This window comes from Stegastes partitus, unplaced genomic scaffold (assembly GCF_000690725.1).
Source record: "Stegastes partitus isolate 25-593 unplaced genomic scaffold, Stegastes_partitus-1.0.2 Scaffold34, whole genome shotgun sequence".
Lineage (NCBI taxonomy): Eukaryota > Metazoa > Chordata > Actinopteri > Pomacentridae > Stegastes > Stegastes partitus.
In genome coordinates this window covers 163568-180833 of record NW_007577765.1, presented here as the reverse complement: position 1 = coordinate 180833, position 17266 = coordinate 163568, and the positions used below count along the sequence as shown (strand labels likewise).

Below are 17266 nucleotides of genomic sequence, written 5' to 3'. Positions count from 1 at the left end.
GAGACACTGACAATGTGAAGTTGTGTTCCATGTTTCTTTATTTTTTATTGTGCTGTGTGGCAGAGATTTTAACGTCAACAAGCACTGAAACACATTTTAGGCTCCCTGAACACAGGCCAGCCTTCAGACACACGGAGCTCCATTAACTCGGTCCACGACGGAAGATGGCTTTGCGGTGGCACGTTTGAGTCTTTTGGAAGAACGGCTGATTTAGTTGGCGATGGCTCTGCCTTGCTCTGTCAGCTTCTGGAGGATGTCCTCCATCTGCTTCTTGAAGTCCACCAGCATGGGCTGAAGCTGGGCCTGGATGTTGGCGGTCAGGGGCTTTACCTGCTCCTCGACGTTGGTGGCAACGCTCTTCAGCTGTTCCTGCACCTGAGCGGCCAGAGGCTCCAGCTGGGTCCTCCTGAAGTTGCTGTAGGGAGGAATATGATAAAACCGTCACATGTTAGACTGAGAAATGCACCCATCTGACCTGCATGTGGCAACACAGACTGCTAGTAGTGTGTTATAACGGGTACTGAAAAGCTTGAGACAAACTTTGCGTTGTGTTTGTGAGGTCTGATGGTAGAGGTGAGTGGAGAGGGGCTCTGTTTTACAATCAATCAGTACAACGGAGCTCTTCCATTGATTTATATACTGAGAAGAAGGTAAAAGTAGCAACACTGCAATATGAAAACACTCTATTACATGTAAAATGATCTGCATTAACAGTATCACCTCAGAAAAGATTATTTTTAAACTAAAAGTACTCAGACTGCTGATAATAAATGCTGTTACACTGATATATTGTTACTGAAGGTTATAATCATGGTAATGAAATACTGTAGTTGTTCCAGGTGAAGTTAACTTCATTTACTGCTTGGTAGTTGATATATTAGTATAGTAACACATTAATACATCATTTTATATAGTTATATACAATCATATGTTATATATAATTGTAAAGTTGTCCTTATCAGAACAACTCATACTGTGACGTTCGCACAGGTTTGTCTGTGAGTTGCTTGGTGACTAAGAGCAAACAAGGTCCACTGTGACCATCAGCAAGATCTTAGTCATCCTGAACACGAGCCCAAAAGCACGTCCTCATGTGTCGGTGCTTCTTCTACTCACTCGGCCTGGTTTGTCAGATCTTGGTTCCCAATCATCTCAGTCATTTTGGTCTTCATTTCCTCAAAGTACTGAGCGAACCTCTCAAGATCGCTGGAATCCTGAGCGAAGCTTCCTGTGGGTTTCCCAAAAAAACAATACAATTTAGTAAAAGAGGCTTCTGTTCCCACAGTTGTGTTTTTATTAATAAATGCATAAATCTGGTCGTACCTTGTGCCAGAGCGAGCACGACGACGGCGACGATGAGGGAGAATTTCATGACTGCTGACTGGATAAGACCTACAAAACAATGAAATGTCTTTAAATTCAACTTCATGTTTAATTTTGCATTTAAACTCTCCTCGACAACTTTAATGCTAAAAAATAAAATCACCTGTCCTGAGTTTAACCTTAAGGCTGCTTTATAAAGTTGTTTATTCAGATGTTACGTATAGGAAGGTCCCCTGTTGCTTCATCAGATGAGTCACTGATAAAGCTTTCTAGGAATCCCAGGTTGACTTGTTGTCACAAGGTAATAAAATAAATATTTCTAGTCCTTGTGTATGGTCCAAAGCCCTTACATAAACGTTATCTGGCTTATCAACAGCTTAAGTAAGTGCTTGTTGAATAGGTCAGTGAGTAAACTATGAACCTTTGTAATAATTTATCACAGGTTAAGATCAAGAATTATATAATTTGCCTCTGGAAAAAGGCAAAGAAAACACTTTCATCCATTCATTCTCGCATATTTTCAGTCAGATTTAGTTGAAAAAATAAAAATAAAACAGTAAAAACTTAAAATAAAACACAATTTAAAAGCCCAGCACACAATTGTACAGTCCATTACTTACTTTAAAGGCTTTTTCCCTTAAAACTATCTCCATTATATTCAATCACATTCAGTCTTTCCTGCTTTTTTACTGCATTTCAGGTGACTGCACAATATATCAGAAACTATATCATTACTGTCTTTAAATACAATGTGCTGCCACCACCAGCGTCCCAGCTCCAACTTACATCTTAAATTTAAAAGCTTACGTTTCAGAGACTATAACTGTAGCTCCTGGAAAAATCAAATACGTAGACTCTTCAGTAAGATTTTTTTAGTCAAGTGTTTGTCTCAAAAATCAAATGTGAAGTAAACTCAGTGCATCAAATGCATCTCGAGCCCATAAGAGAATCCGACTCACCTGTAGCGCAGGAGAATGTGGACCTGATGGTACCTTCATGCAGGACTCCCACACTTCTTATAGTCCAGCAGCCCCACAGCAGCGTGAATCCGATTGGACGAGATAAAGACGCTGAGCATCATTGGCCTGTGAGTGAAGCGCGGTGCTGACCCTTGCTGCTCCATGTGCCACCTGGGCAAACCGAGCCAAAGTCCAACAGCTCCTCTGCTGACTGTCCAACAAGAGCGTGCATCTTATCATTTAGGTCGAATAAAACACCTAATCACCAGTAACAGCATCACGGTGGGAACAGTGAGGCCACGCTGCAGAGAACTTTTGATACCGTCAGCTTCAACAGATATGATAACGGATAAGTGATACGGTTTCATTTCATTGGACCATCGAAACTGCTGCAGCTCTTATGTATTCAAGCAGTTTGTGGCTTTTGCTTGTGTGCTCTATTAAGACAGTTTATTACCATTATCAGACTTTATGTAAATGCTGTTTGTGCTCTTGGTTCCAGGCTTTTCCCATCATGAAAAGATATCAGTCATGTTATTTTGAATTCCCAGCTGTACAGAGGAGTTCTGGTTAACAGATTGCTTCACTGGTGACTCAGTGTTGTTTGTGCGTGCCGTCTCACTGGGTGTATTTGTGTTAAGATCAATAAAATCTGTGGGACGTTAAGTTCTCTCAATGAAACAAAAACCCACTTTGACAAAACATCTCAACGGCTGCTGAATGGATCCGCTGGTTAAATGTGGTACAAACACACACGGCGGCCCAAAGGTTAAATCTGGCTGACCTTATGTCATTTCAACAGTTTGGTGTAAACATTCTAGTTCCTGTAATGATGTATGTGAACACTTCTGTCATCCCATGAGTTACAGGAGGTCAGACGTTTCAGTGCATCTGGCAGATCACATAAGGACTCGATCACTTTAGAAACCACTTCACATCGCGGACACTCTACATTCTAACATCAGTCATTATATCTGTAAACTTATCTGCGCCTACTTACGTCATATAAGCACATTATCAGTTGCACATTCTGTTCATTTGCACGTTTCTGTATCTCTCTTGTATATTCTTGTAAGTTTTGTTGACTTTTCTTTCTATGTTATCCATCATCTATACCCCGCTTAATCCTCACTAGGGTCATGGGGGGCTGGAGTCTATCCCAGCTGATTCAGGGTGAAGGCAGGTTCACCTGGACAGGTCACCAGTCTATCACAGGGCTACACTTAGAGACAGACAACCAAGCACACTCACATTCACACCTACGGACAATTTAGAATCACCAATTAACCTCAACAGGTTTTTGGACCTTGTGGGAGGAAGCTGGAGAACCTGGAGAGAATCCACGCTGCACGGGGAGAACATGCAAACTCCATGCAAAAAGATCCCGGGTGTCCTCACTGGGATTGCAAACTGGCGACCTTCAAGCTGCGAGGCTACGATGCTAACCACCGAGTCACCTTGCAGCCCTCTTTCTATATTTCATTTTACTTTATTCTACCTTCATTTTATACCCTACCCTAATATTCTGTGTTGCCTTGTTCCTTTTGTTTAACCCCTTTGTTGAATATTCACGCTGCTGTAACAACTTAATTTCCCTCTGGGGATTAATAAAGTCAGTCTGAGTGTAGATCCTCCATCATCCCTGTCATCAGAGTTGAATCACATGGCTGATTGCCTGATAATGACCCAAGACTGACGTAACTCGAGGTGTGAATGTTTGTGAAACTGCCAGGTGAGGCGTGACTCATGATGTGTTAATGGTGGTGAACCGTTCTAATCTGTGCAGAGAAGACAAACAAAAGATATTAAACTGGAACATCTATAAACAGAGGAGAGGGTCAACAAGACCACTTAGAGTCAAATGTATTCAGACCCTTCCATTGAAGAAAAGGCAAAATTCACAACAGTCACTCAAATAACTAGAAAGTGAAAAGTGTAATAATAAATAAAAAAATTGCTAAATTATGATTTAATGAAATAAGATGTTGCTTTTGAATTGTGGTTGAAAAGAACAATTTAAAAAAAAACAAGCAAAACTGTCAAGTATGAGCACTTTGCTGATGAGCAGTGAAATCAAAATACCTGTCAACAGATGCAGAAGTCTGATTGAGAGTTACAGAAAGCACCTGATTGCAGTGATTGGCTCAAAGGGTTGTTCAACAAAATATTAGTTTACAGGTCCAGTCATGCTTTTTTTTTTTTTTTGTTAATATTTCTGTTGAACCACATTTCAAAAGCAACGTCATGATTTTCATTAAATTTTCATTTATTATTACTTTTGTCAATTTCAACTTATTTCAGTGACATCTGTTCTTTTCCTTCTTTAATTGGAGGGTATGAATACATTTAAGGACCACTGTATAATGCAGTCTTGAGGTCTATCCCTGTTAGCCGGGTGAGCTGGGGATGACATTATATACTGCACACGCGGCTCCTCATCAGTCAGTTAGAAAATTCTTCAAATAATCCTAATAAAAGTCCAGCTGCCTTTTCCCGCTCTTTTAATCAAGCACCAAATGCTAGCTTGTCCTCTTTAGACTGTCCTTATTTAGAGGTTCAACCCTTAAAAAGGAAATGTTGAAAACCATTTTTACATTGCAGCTATTTAGTTTATTTGTTAATTTTATTTTGCAGGGCATAATTAAAAGTAATAGCACTGGAGCAGCTCATTTGCATGTGCAGGTAAAAGAGAACAAACACTGAGCCATAAACACACTTCATAAAACAATACAAAACCTGAAAGTCCATCAGTGCAAGATAATAATAAATAAAATCAGCAAAAGCAATAAATCAAAGGTTGTCATCGGTGGTGACGGTTTGTGCTGACGTCAGCCAGATGTTGAGGCTTAAACACTGCAAAGCTTGTTTAATGTTTGTGGGGATGGAATTCCACTTTGGCTTTAACTTAGAAAGCTGATTGATAAAAAGCAAACTTTAATTCAAACTCTTTCAAAAGGGCCTCATTTAGCTGCTCTTCGTGAATGCGTGACACTCGCTCATGTGGATGTAAACCTTCTACCTTTGGTTGACATCCAGCAGGTTGTTGTTGCTAGCCCTCTATCTTTATAGTCGCTGTAAAGTAATTATTTCTCAGCTGCACCCCACCCAAGTCAGCAATAAATAACCCAATACATATGTTTGGTTGGAAATAAGTGCTCAGGGAGCATAAACAACATGAGCTGTTTAATAAACCGTGAGCAACAAACCTCCGAGTCTCTCTTCATCTGGTGGGAAAAAAACAAGAAGCCTGCAGTGGAGATTTGAAAATTTAATTTTGTCTGTAAAAGGTTTAATCAGAAGCAGATGTGGGAACGTGGATGGCGTTTTTCAGCCCGAGATTATTCTCTGTGTCCAGTGAGTGGCCCAGACTCCCCCGGTGGGAATGATCCGTGGTGTTTATGTCTTTCAGACCCATCTGCCAAAAAGTGCTCCAGATGTGGAAGCATCCCGTCTGTGGTATGAGAGGCATGAGAGGATGGCTCGACGCTAATGTGCAGCAGGAAGACGTGGTGAGAGCAGGTCAGCGGTGCAGAAGCCAAGAAGTGTCATCACTGAACAGAGCTTTAAAAGTAAAAATGTTTAAACGCTTTATACATACATGTTTGTTAGAGCTTCTGACCCATCCACAAACTGAGTATTTACAACAAGGGCTTAAAGTTCAGTGTCAAAGATGTGCCAACCTACTCAGAAAAAGCAGAAGTCAGTCCTGAAATAAATATTTTCTCATGTAAGAGTACATAAAACAATGCTTTAACGTAATTTTAATGTTTAGCAGTGGAAATAATTTAAAGTTTTCTATAGTTTTAAGGGCTGCAAAGTATCTCGGTGGGTAGCATCGTTGCCTCGCAGCAAGAAGGTGGCTGGTTCGCGTCCCGGTGAGAACATCCGGGATCTTTCTATGTGGTGTTTGCATGTTCTCCCCGTGCAGTGTGGGTTCTCTCTGGGTTCTCCAGCTTCCTCCCACAAGTCCAAAAACATGTTGAAGTTAATTGGTGATTCTAAATTGTCCGTAGGTGTGAATGTGAATGTGCTTGGTTGTCTGTCTCTAAGTGTAGCCCTGTGATAGACTGGTGACCTGTCCAGGTGAACCTGCCTTCACCCTGAGTCAACTGGGATAGGCTCCAGCCCCCTGTGACCCTAGTGAGGATGTGGTGTATAGATGATGGATGGATTTCATCAAATAGGTTTAATCTATAAAAGCAGCTGATGTCAGACTAAAGTAGGGGTAGCAAAGATACTCCTATCCTGTAAAACTACCAATACCACACTGTCAGAATATCTCAGTGTAAGTTAAGATCTCGAGCCGAGATTGGAGTTAAACTATAGAGAAAACTAAAGTACTTCTTTCTCCTACATCATATGTGATTCTAATAAACTTTTAATTCTGACACATTATCGTGTAAGTAGCATTTCACTTTACTTTTCTTTATTTCTTTGATTTTTTTTATTTTTTAGGTTTGCTTGATTATTTGTTTAACACTGAATCATTTTACCTTCTTGGACCTGAAGCAAAGAAAGTTATCGTTCTACAATACTCACAAGTTTCAGTTCTGTCTTCTCTGGTAGCCAAGCAACAACATTTTGTTGTCAGATTCACGATTGTTGTTTTTGTGCAATGACAATAAAGAAAGTCTTAATCTTATCAGCTTTTTAAAGGGCACTGTGTGAAATAAGAGAATAAAAATGTGTCTTTAGTGGAAATACACACAACTCACACGACAAAGCAGACTAGAAATCATTATATTTGATCAGTTTTTCATGTTATCATACTATTTCTGCCAAATCCTGACTCGGTAAAGTCGCTACAGCTGTCAGATAAACGTAAGTGAGTGAGAAAATGTAGTGAGAAGGAGTTTAAAGGAGCATTAAATGCAAATACTCAAGTAAACTGCTTCAAAATTGTACTGAAGTTCTGCCCTAACTTTCTTGATCCAGTGTGAGTTTCTGAAATCAAGCATTTGACAGATCAGCTGATGAATAAAACATTTCTGGGATGGATGTGAGTGATAATGCTGGTCAACAGTGAGAGACGGTCAATCTGACAATAAGTGGAATGAATGAAACTGAACAAACGAAAGCTTTAGAAAACTCTAGAACAAGATCAGCGTCTAAATGTGAGAGGAAGTGGACATAAGCCAGTGAGCCGCATAGCTGAGGTTATTAACTCATGTCCTGCAACGAGAGCACGCCCTCCAGTGAGCCAAACACTCATTACAATCATGATATATAGCTTTGTTGTTGCCTCTTTCTGTTGTGTGTGCACTCTGTAGTTAACACCGTTTTAAGCATTTTTTTTTTGGCTTCTGTGAGGATTTTCACCGTCTCTCACTCAGGCTGCTCTAATTTGTCTAAAATGTGTTTTTTAGTAGAAACAGATGAGGTGCAGCTTTTTACTAAAATGCAGATTCTGCTAAAAAAAAAAAAAAAAAAAAGATGCATTCAAATGTTCCCTTGTTCCTCCTCTGGACCTCCCTGGCCTCACCCCAGACCACAGAAAGAACGAAAAATTACACAAGACCCAGAAAAGTCCTTAAAAAACATTTGGAGCGTACAAGAGGAGGTCTCATTTCCTCTTCAAGTCTTTGTTCTGCGCTGCGTTGGTGGTCCAGCAGCTCAAAGTCAAACCCAGGTACTTGAAACTTGCATTGTGTTTCACTGTTTCAAAGAAGGATCATCCTTGCTTTTCCTCCCTCTTATCGAGTAAACTGAGTTTACTCCGCGTCCAAGTTTTAATCACATGCTTCAGGCAGCAGAGCTGGAGCTGTAAAGCCACACTGGAGTTGTTCTCTGCTGGTGCCAGAGGAGAACAGAGGAGGCTCAGATTTCTTGGCTTGATATTTCTCTGACTTTCCACTGCTGCCTTCAGGTCCCGCAGAAAAAGTTTGAAAAACGACAACAGCAAACATGAAACTGAACGATCTACATCCTGTGGAATATAAAAGTCATTTTTTGATGCCCCAATTGCAGAAATGTAATAATTGTTTGTATTTTTTTGTCTTTAAAATCCACATTAAAGTCTTTTTCATTTTTTGTTCATCTGTTCTGTCATTTCAGACTGCAAGGTGACTCGGTGGTTAGCGTCACAGCCTCGCAGCAAGAAGGTCGCCGTCTCGCATCCCGGTGAGGACACCCGGGATCTTTCTACATGGAGTTTGCATGTTCTCCCCGTGCAGCGTGGGTTCTCTCCAGGTTCTCCGGCTTCCTCCCACACAGTCCAAAAACATGTTGAGGTTAACTAATGATTCTAAATTGTCCGTAGGTGTGAATGTGAGTGTGCTTGGTTGTCTGTCTCTAAGTGTAGCCCTGTGATAGACTGGTGACCTGTCCAGGTGAACCTGCCTTCACCCTGAGTCAGCTGGGATAGACTCCAGCCCCCCATGACCCTGGTGAGGATTAAGCGGTGTATAGATGATGGATGTTCTGTCATCATAACCTTTGACCCTACAGTGTTAAGTAAACAGTTTTATTGTACATTTTAATTTACAACAAATGACATTTAACAGAATATTACATATCAGCACCCTAGACATGTTGCCATTTGCTTATTTGTCCTTTTTAGTGGCATTTTAGTCGCACTACATCTTCCATCACTAGACAGCAGTTTGACTAATGCATGCAAATTGTGCTGCGTAAGAAATTAGAACCACCTTGTAATGAGATCCATATATGTAGCACACATAAAACACATACATGCAACACCAAAACATAAATACAGGTCATACATTCAGTTAAAAAGACAGAAAATCAAAACTTTCTGCAAACTTTTCCTCCCAGAGTTTACGAGAAAACCAGTCAGGATGGCCTAAAAAGTTAAGATAAGGCTAAATCAACAGCTCTGTTAAACTCTGTCATCAAAAATATGTGTTTGTTTGATTGCATTTGACTGTTAATGTAGAACTAATAGTACAACAAATCTCTTATACAGTAACACAAACTTTCAAATAAGCTTTACAAAGAGTACAACATCCTTCGTCTTGTTGGGTAGTCATTAAGGATGAGAACAACAACAAACAATAAACAAATAGACAATATATAGTCATCCTTAATCCCTGAATGAATGCAAATAATAATAAAAATAAAAATAATGAAAACACTTTAAAACACAGTTAAAATAAGCACTAAAATAGATATTTTTAAAAAAATGCTCACTTCAATAAATTACAATAAATACTAACATGCTGACACACATCCCTTTACCTGCCACATAACCGGTAAAACAACAACAACAACAACAACAACAACAACAACAACAACAAAATGCTACATTACTATGTGGCAAATCATCTTTGGGTTCAAATGAAGTTTGTAAACGAAAATCTCAAATTTGCCCCAATTTAGCTCTGCAAGGCACGCAACACCCTTTGACGAGTTAGATAAACTTATTTACTTCAAAAAGATGTTCACAATAAGTAGGGGGAAAAAATGCACAGTTCAATAAATCAGAGAAACACAAACTCACATCACTTTACCTGCCACACAACTGGTAAACAAACAAAAACAAACAAACAAACAAACAGAGAAGAAATTATTCTAAAAGCACGGATGGATGCAAAAGAAAGATAGACATGAAAAGCAGAGTCACTGTTACAATAAGTAGAATAAAATGCAGTCAAATATATTACAACTGGCACACAACTGGTAAACAAACAACAACAACAACAACAACAACAATGAATAAACAAGGGATTATATTTTCAGTCACATGACGTATCCAAGAGAAAAGTGCGCTTTAAAATGTAGTTACAAGAAGTAGAAAAAATACAGTCATACATCAACTTACCTGCCACACAACTGGTAAACAAACAAACAAACAAACAAGGGACTATCTTTTCAAACGCTGAATGAAAGAAAAACACACTTAACCCTCCTGTTATCTTTGGTTTCAGTTTGACCCCATTCAGTGTTTAACGTCTCTAAATAAATGATTGACATAATTTCTTCCAGATTTATTTAAAGGGCTGTTTACACATAAACAAGTTTAATTATGATAATTTTGTGGAGGTTTAAATTGCTGGGGTCAAATAGAACCCAAGGATAAAAGATGTCAGTAAACTGAAGGTAATAAGAGGGTTGAAAACGTAGTTACAAGAAGAAAAAAACCCTCTTTAACTGCCACACAACTGGTGACACAAATAAAAAATGTTTGCAAGGCTGGAGCTGTCGTGTCCGAGCGGTCCGTGAAGGCAGCACTTGAGTGACAAACCCGCAGTCTAATCCACACAGCGAGGATGCACAGCGGCGCTCTTAGTGTCGAATCAACGTCGGATAACTACTTATTTCGGCGGTGACTGCCTAAATCCTGCCAGCGCTCCCCTCGTTCAGCGCGTCAAGCTCACTTTTTCGGCCGAAGCCGTCGGGTTGCTCGCTCCAGATTCGCTCCAGAGCCGGACTCCGCAGACGTTACGTCGGGACAATGGAATCTAACGTGATCCCGGACAGTATCCGCCCTCAGAGGCTGCAGCCGGGGATCGGCTTCGGTTCGGGACCGACCGGGACCCTCCGCTCCTCCCTCCGGCCCGGGGTGACGGTGCCCATCGCGCCGCTGCTGCCCTCCCCGGCCTCTCTGTCCGCCTCGTCCGGGCCTCCGCCGCCGCCGCCTCCGCTGCAGCTCCACAGCCTGTACGGCGGGATGGCGGCGGGGCTGGGGCCGGGGGCCGGCGGCCACTGTAACCCCGGGAACCCGGCGGTGCTGAAGGAGGCGGTGGAGGCGGTGGTCCGCAGCTTCGCCAAGCACACGCAAGGTTACGGCAGAGGTTAGTCCGGAGGCGGTAACGGGCACAGACGGAGAGGCTGATGTGTGGCTGTGGGTTTGGGGAGGAGGGGAGCTTCTGGAGACACTTTGAGCTGCGCCATTTGTTTAGAAAAAAACACACACACACAAGCTGCATTCCTGTAATGTTCATGTTGAGCTGCTTGAGCCTGATGTCACCACAGGCTGCTCACTGGGAATAAAAGTTGGTCACAGCAGGTAAACTGGGCTGAGATGTCCCCCAACACAGCTCCACTCCTCCCAGTCTGGATCACAGTGGCCTTGCTGGGATTTAATTGGCATTTACATCTCTCTGCTGGTCCTGAGCAAATCACAAGAAGTGGTTATTATAGTCTGACAGCACAAAATATGCCTCTGTGCTTGTTTTCCTGTGAGAATATACATCTGCAAACTTTTATTGACTGTTCACATGAGGGTCATACAGAGGGTTAGTCTGTAGTTTGAACCAAAATATGCTTTTTAAAGAAGAATATACATGTACAGGCTCTGTTTTTATGTTTACATGCGAGACATAAAGAGGGTTAATCAGTAGTTTGAACCAAACAGATGCTTTTATTTTGAAGAAAATGCATCCACAAACTTTTATTTGACTGTTTACATGAGAGTCATGAGGAGGGTTGTGCATTAGTTCGAAAAATACATTTTTTTGTTTGATTTAAAGGTGTAAATGTAGGATTTCTGAGCTAAGGTTCCCCTAATATGAGCTAAGAAGCCCAAAAATAATGACGTATGTTCACTGTCATCAAACATAATCAGTAACTAGCAGTGAAACATGTTTGATTGTGTGTCTTGAAGGCTGAGAAGAGGGTTTTAAAAAGTTTTAGAAAATAATTATAAATGTGCAATCTGAGGTTTATGTTGCTGTTAAAGTAAAACCAGCATCAGAATTTCCAGAATAAGTTAATTGTGTTCATAAATAACAAGCTTGTATTGATCAGAATGACTCCTGAGGGAGCATCTTGCCCATTTTCAAGATTTTACATTAACAAAGTTGTACCCTCGTATGAACTAATACCCTCTAAATCTGTTTACTTAACCATACTTCTTATGCACATATTATATTCATGTTCAATGTATATACACATACACATATGTATATAAAATAATCTGGATGTTGTTCTTCAGGGTTCCAGGCTTCCATCACTCCATCGTAGGATTAACAAGCGCAGCTCTGAGGGATTACATTTACCAACAATGCGCTATTATGCTCATAAATTATCCGTGACGTTCAGCTTGGACACGGTGAAACGCTTCATGTCAACTCACCTCCAGAAACAAAAGCGCGTTGTCTTTAGTCAGGACGTGATTTCTAAATAAACCTCAGGATATACCTCCGCTTTTAATTAAGGAAATTAGAGTTTATTTATATGTTTTGTACTCAATCCAAACTATACATCTTCTTAAGTATTACCAGATGGATGCGGTTTAATAGAAACCTTTTATTCTTCTTCTTTTTTTTTTTTCCTTTTTACAAATGACTGATTTATTTGATTTTTTCTCGATTGGCTTGGCAGTCGTAGTTCACTCACTTTATCAAGACACACGCCAGAAACTCACATTAGACTAAAAGCTGAAATAATGCAGGCGGTTGGAGCTAATACAAGTGTTCCTGTCCTGTGCTAATAGGATTTATTCCCAAAAGATTGTCCCTGTGTGCTCTGACTAACAGCCTCGTCCCTCCTTTATCCCATTTAGGCTACTTAACAGCTTCTACACTGGCAGCGCCATAAAGACTGCTTTATTAGGCTTTTGGTAATAAAATATTTCCTCCACATTAAGAAGTAATTTGGCTTTTATATCCTTAAAATAGGTTATAATTTTAAAAGGCCCTTTGCTTGCTGCTTTCTACTTTTACCGGTGCTATTGTTAACGTCCATTTTAGTCCCTTGGAGGAGCAAAAGTGTGGGTGCAGGGAGTTGCTGTCGCTGTTTGGGTCTGAATGCTGGGATCCTTTGCTATCTCCAAATGTTTCCTCTCTTTTGTTATCAAGGAAATGCTTAAAAAAGTGACCAAAATAGATGCAAAAGTGTGATCCTGTCACTGTCCAGAGCAGTTTATGTGCTCGAAAATGATCTTTCTCAGAGTCTGAATTGATTTCTTGTGCACAAACACATCCAACACATCAACCTGTATCCAGCTTAAACTCACTGTTTAAAGAATACAGAGAGAGAAGAAAACGGACTACATCATGGATTTGTATACAGTGAAAATGCTTTAAACTACAGATTCACGTCTTAAAAAGGACAATAAATGTAGACTACATAAATCAAGTGAACAGTATATTCCCAGTGTGAGCGCAGACTCTCCTAAATGCATGTGCAGACAGTTTTTTAAGGTGTTTCTTTAAGCTGTCTCCTCGTTTAATCCCAGAGTGACTGGAAGTTGAGATCAGAGAGCAGAAGGTGGGGCTTGACCATCTGTCTCCGGAGGGAAGATGTTTCTTTACAACTCTGGTTTGGACATATTTGGACCTCCTTGATGGTATTACATGATATGTATATTACATTAAGCTGCGTTAAGCTTTCCAAGGCACATTAGTTATGACTTTGTGACCAACGAACAGCCAGAGAACTATGCTGGGTGTTTTACTGTTTTTATTGATTTGGATTCGAGGGTTCAGTTTCTCTGTTAGACAAAGTCCTGAGAAGCATTTCTGCCTGCGTTCGTTTCAAACAGCGAGAGCTCAGCGGGACGGAGCCGAGAGATAACAGAAGTCAAAGAACTCTGGGTAATGTTGGCTCCGCTCACAGCTCCCTGCAGACCCAAACCCAAATACTCTTTTATGACTCAGCTGCAGAATTTACCGCTCTCCTATGTTGTTGTTTCCTAACGGACGACAGGGACTTTCTCACACAACGTGCAGGAGCCGAGGGGAGTTTCTCTTAAAGCGGCTCCTCGGAGGTGATGCAGAATTTCCTCTCGGGCAGCAACTTAAATCTCTTCAGGAAAAAACCTCTGGCATCCTGGAGACGACCTTCCCCTGCCCTTTTCCATCTTTTTGTTTAGAGAGGATGTTGCAGAGCTCGGCCAACAGCTAAAGACAAACACATGTAAACTGCAGAGAACACAGGTTTCTTATAACCAGGCTCCTTCTGTCTTCCAGTGAACGTGGTGGAAGCTTTGCAGGAGTTTTGGCAGATGAAGCTGACCAGAGGAGCCGACCTGCGGAACGGAGCTCTAGTTGTTTATGAAATGGTGCCGTCCAACAGCCCTCCATACGTCTGCTATGTTAGCCTTCCAGGGGGCAGCTGCTTTGGAAGCTTCCAGGTAAAAAGAAAAAAGGTGTTGTTGCTGCTTTGTTTAGAAGAATCCCTTCACACTGCACAAATAATGTCACAAACACTCGTGCAACCACAAGACACACCAGCTCTAGATGTAAACTCAACACCTCAGATGGCCAGTTTAACATCTGTCCTCACTTGGATGACTTCGCTCTCTGTAAACACCAGCTGTCGGTGGTGTTTTGACTGTATATCTGCGTGTGTCGCTTTGAATCTGACCGCTAATACAAGTTTTCCTCGCTGTTTGACAGTTCTGTCCCACTAAGGCAGAAGCGAGACGCAGCGCTGCCAAGATTGCCCTGATGAACTCGGTTTTTAATGAGCACCCCTCGCGTCGGATTACGGACGACTTCATCGAGAAGAGCGTGAACGAGGCGCTGGCCTCCTTCAATGTGAGTTATAATGGCTGCTGCTGAATTCTGAAAGTTGTGTCTGTTTTAATGTGCATCCACATGTGTTGTGCATTAAGCTAGATTTGCAAAACTGTCACCTTGCAGTTGGCGACATGTGTGCAGATTTTTGAGCGACAGTAAATATTTGGATAGTTTGCATACAAATACAAAGTGTGGTGAAGAAGTTCTGACAAAAGCCAGAACTAGATGCATTGAAACGTAGCCTCTACTCCCTTCAGCGTGGTCACCTTGTGCAGCACTACACTGCTCCCCATGCTCAAGCCCTGTTCTGTGACCAAGCTCCATCTGCTGGGTCTCCACCACAGCAGATCCTGAAGCTTGACTTTCATTGGGAGAAGAGGAAGAAGTCTCAAGACAGCATGAGAAAAAGTCAGTTTCATCTTGGACAAATCTGACATCAGAACGCCCTGGTTTACTGTTGTTAAAGTCATTTTTGGTCACACACCAGTCTGAGCACGGCGGCCACCAACAGCCCAGCCTGCAATGTGGAGCGTTCGGGGAACATCGGAAATTGTAGCGTCTATCGATAAGAAAATGTTCAGCAAGTCATATGTTTTTCCTGTGACACGGTGAGAAGTGCGGACAAATGAGAAAGTTGGTCACACTGGTAAAAAAGTTAGTCTGCAGTCCTGTGTGGACTTCTGCGTGGCGTGAGCGTTGTTCAGTAAGTGGCTACGTATGCGGTGACGTATGGTGTGGCCCTAACTTGGCTCCCTGCCGATGAAAAAGCAACTGGCTCTTAGGTTGGGACCAACTAAGCACTGGCCCGAGCACCAGCACGGCGCTAGCACCTCGTACTTCTTGGTGGGAAAGGGGTAACAGAGCTCAATCTGGAGTGGGGCGGGTGGAAGGTGATGATCGTGTTTGTCGGGCCAAAAAAAAATTGTGTTTCAGACGCCCTGTGAGTGGACCCACATGGCCACGTTTCAGTTTGTTTATGCTGAATGTTCTCACTCAGGTGATTTAGGAAGTTAAAGTAGAACTCGGTGTTGGCAGTGTGACCCTGTGGGGCAAATTCACGGTGCACAACCCATGAATGTCCAACACAATGATGAGCATACGCTTGGTCTTGCTGCTGGGACTGTGGCTTCTAAAAGGCTGCTGTTTGGTCTCTGGATCGTAGCCGTAGATTTAAATCTCATCATCAGGGATAAACCTCGACATGAAGGTCCCGTCAGTTTGACACAGATTTAAAGTTTACTTAAGGTCCATTGTGAAATCGCAGGTCGTCGCCACCAGGCTTTCAGGGAGTGTTCCAAAGGCAGCAGGTGCGCTGGGAGCAGTGTACTGCTGCACAAAGAGACTACTTTGAAAGCAGCCGGATAACTATTTTTTGCTTTTTATACTTGCATAGTTGGAATTTGTCGACCACCCTTCATAGTTGATGCTTTGAAAACTGCCTTGGATAAGTGAATAAGAAGCACGTATAGATAAGTCAAGCTGTGGCTGACTGATGTTAACTCGGTGTTGTTGTCCACAGGGAAACAGAGAAGAGGCCGACAATCCCAACACAGGAATCGGTGCGTTTCGCTTTATGCTCGAGTCCAACAAAGGAAAGTCCATGCTGGAGTTTCAGGTACATAAATCTGAAATGTCTTTTAAAGCAGCCTATTGGACTTCTTTATCTGTATATTTAATATCAAGGCCTGATGCTGACTTTAAAGATGAATGTGTGCACTACACATACAACACAGACAGAGACTGGAAAAGACGACACTGAACCCCTTGCTTGATAAATGTTGTGAGTTAATGCAGCTCCAGTGAGGTTACATGCTGCAGTTTTGGCCCACATGTGACCCATTTTGTCATCTACTTACAGTATAGAGCTGGAAGCTGGAACATCTTAACCCTGTTTCTAAGTGGAAACAGACGGTCTTATGGCATCACGGTGCATGGGTTTGCCATGCTGAACGACTAAAATCTGAGCGAGTTCGGTCTCTTATTCTCGCGTTTGTGTTTCAGGAGCTCATGACTGTGTTCCAGCTGCTGCACTGGAATGGAAGCCTCAAAGCCATGAGAGAACGACAGTGTTCCCGACAGGTACCGAACCACATTAACACCATCTCACAGACGGATTCAATTACCCGAAGACAGTCGTGGGTTTCAGCTGTGATACTGATATTTTTTAAATGAACAAACTGTAGTCGTTAAATGGTTGTTCCAGATAAATCAGACATATTATTTTGCACCATGACTTTCAGCAATGTTTGCCAGCTGAAGAAAAAAAACACAGGCCATCATAAAGTTCAGTTAGTTATTTACACTTTATTCATTCGGGAAGCATCTTTTAGGTCACCATTAAATTATGCATATAAAACACTGCTACAAAACAGTTCAGCCACACGAAACAGTGTTCACATAGACACAGACACACAATTAAAGCGCTGCCAAGTTTTAAAAATATCAGTACATAAACCCGTCAAGTCCCTCAGAGAAGCAAGTGACAAGCTGAGTGACATATAATTAAAACATCACTGAGCGTGACAATTATCTTGACATAGTCTATTATACGCATGATGC

The 17266-nt window shown here is 41.7% G+C and overlaps 2 protein-coding genes across 2 annotated transcripts in view; one reads left to right on the top strand and one right to left on the bottom strand.

The window, feature by feature from the left end:
• Positions 1–20: 20 nt before the first annotated feature.
• On the bottom strand, positions 21–2337 carry LOC103371409 (type-4 ice-structuring protein LS-12-like). Its single transcript, XM_008300735.1, has 4 exons — positions 2283–2337; positions 1324–1392; positions 1117–1228; positions 21–415 (listed from the first exon to the last, which is right to left on the bottom strand). Exons 2-4 carry the CDS (start codon positions 1370–1372, stop codon positions 211–213), a joined length of 366 nt encoding a protein of 121 aa, XP_008298957.1. The 5' UTR covers positions 1373–1392; positions 2283–2337; the 3' UTR covers positions 21–210.
• An 8161-nt stretch (positions 2338–10498) lies between these two features.
• Positions 10499–17266, top strand: part of lix1l (limb and CNS expressed 1 like) — a 10621-nt gene continuing 3853 nt past the window's right edge. The window contains exons 1-5 of the mRNA XM_008300722.1: positions 10499–11035; positions 14156–14319; positions 14585–14725; positions 16227–16322; positions 16709–16786. Coding sequence (XP_008298944.1) covers positions 10696–11035; positions 14156–14319; positions 14585–14725; positions 16227–16322; positions 16709–16786 — 819 coding nt within the window. The 5' untranslated portion in view covers positions 10499–10695. The remainder of the gene's footprint in view (positions 11036–14155; positions 14320–14584; positions 14726–16226; positions 16323–16708; positions 16787–17266) is intronic.

What these genes read in the sequence shown, in the direction of transcription:
- LOC103371409 (XM_008300735.1), bottom strand. Translation starts at nt 1,372, where the DNA reads ATGAAATTCTCCCTCATCGTCGCCGTCGTCGTGCTCGCTCTGGCACAA. An exon ending in CGTGCTCGCTCTGGCACAAG is followed by an intron (nt 1,229 to 1,323) that starts GTACGACCAGAT and finishes GGAAACCCACAG; the next exon opens with GAAGCTTCGCTCAGGATTCC. An exon ending in GATCTGACAAACCAGGCCGA is followed by an intron (nt 416 to 1,116) that starts GTGAGTAGAAGA and finishes TCCTCCCTACAG; the next exon opens with CAACTTCAGGAGGACCCAGC.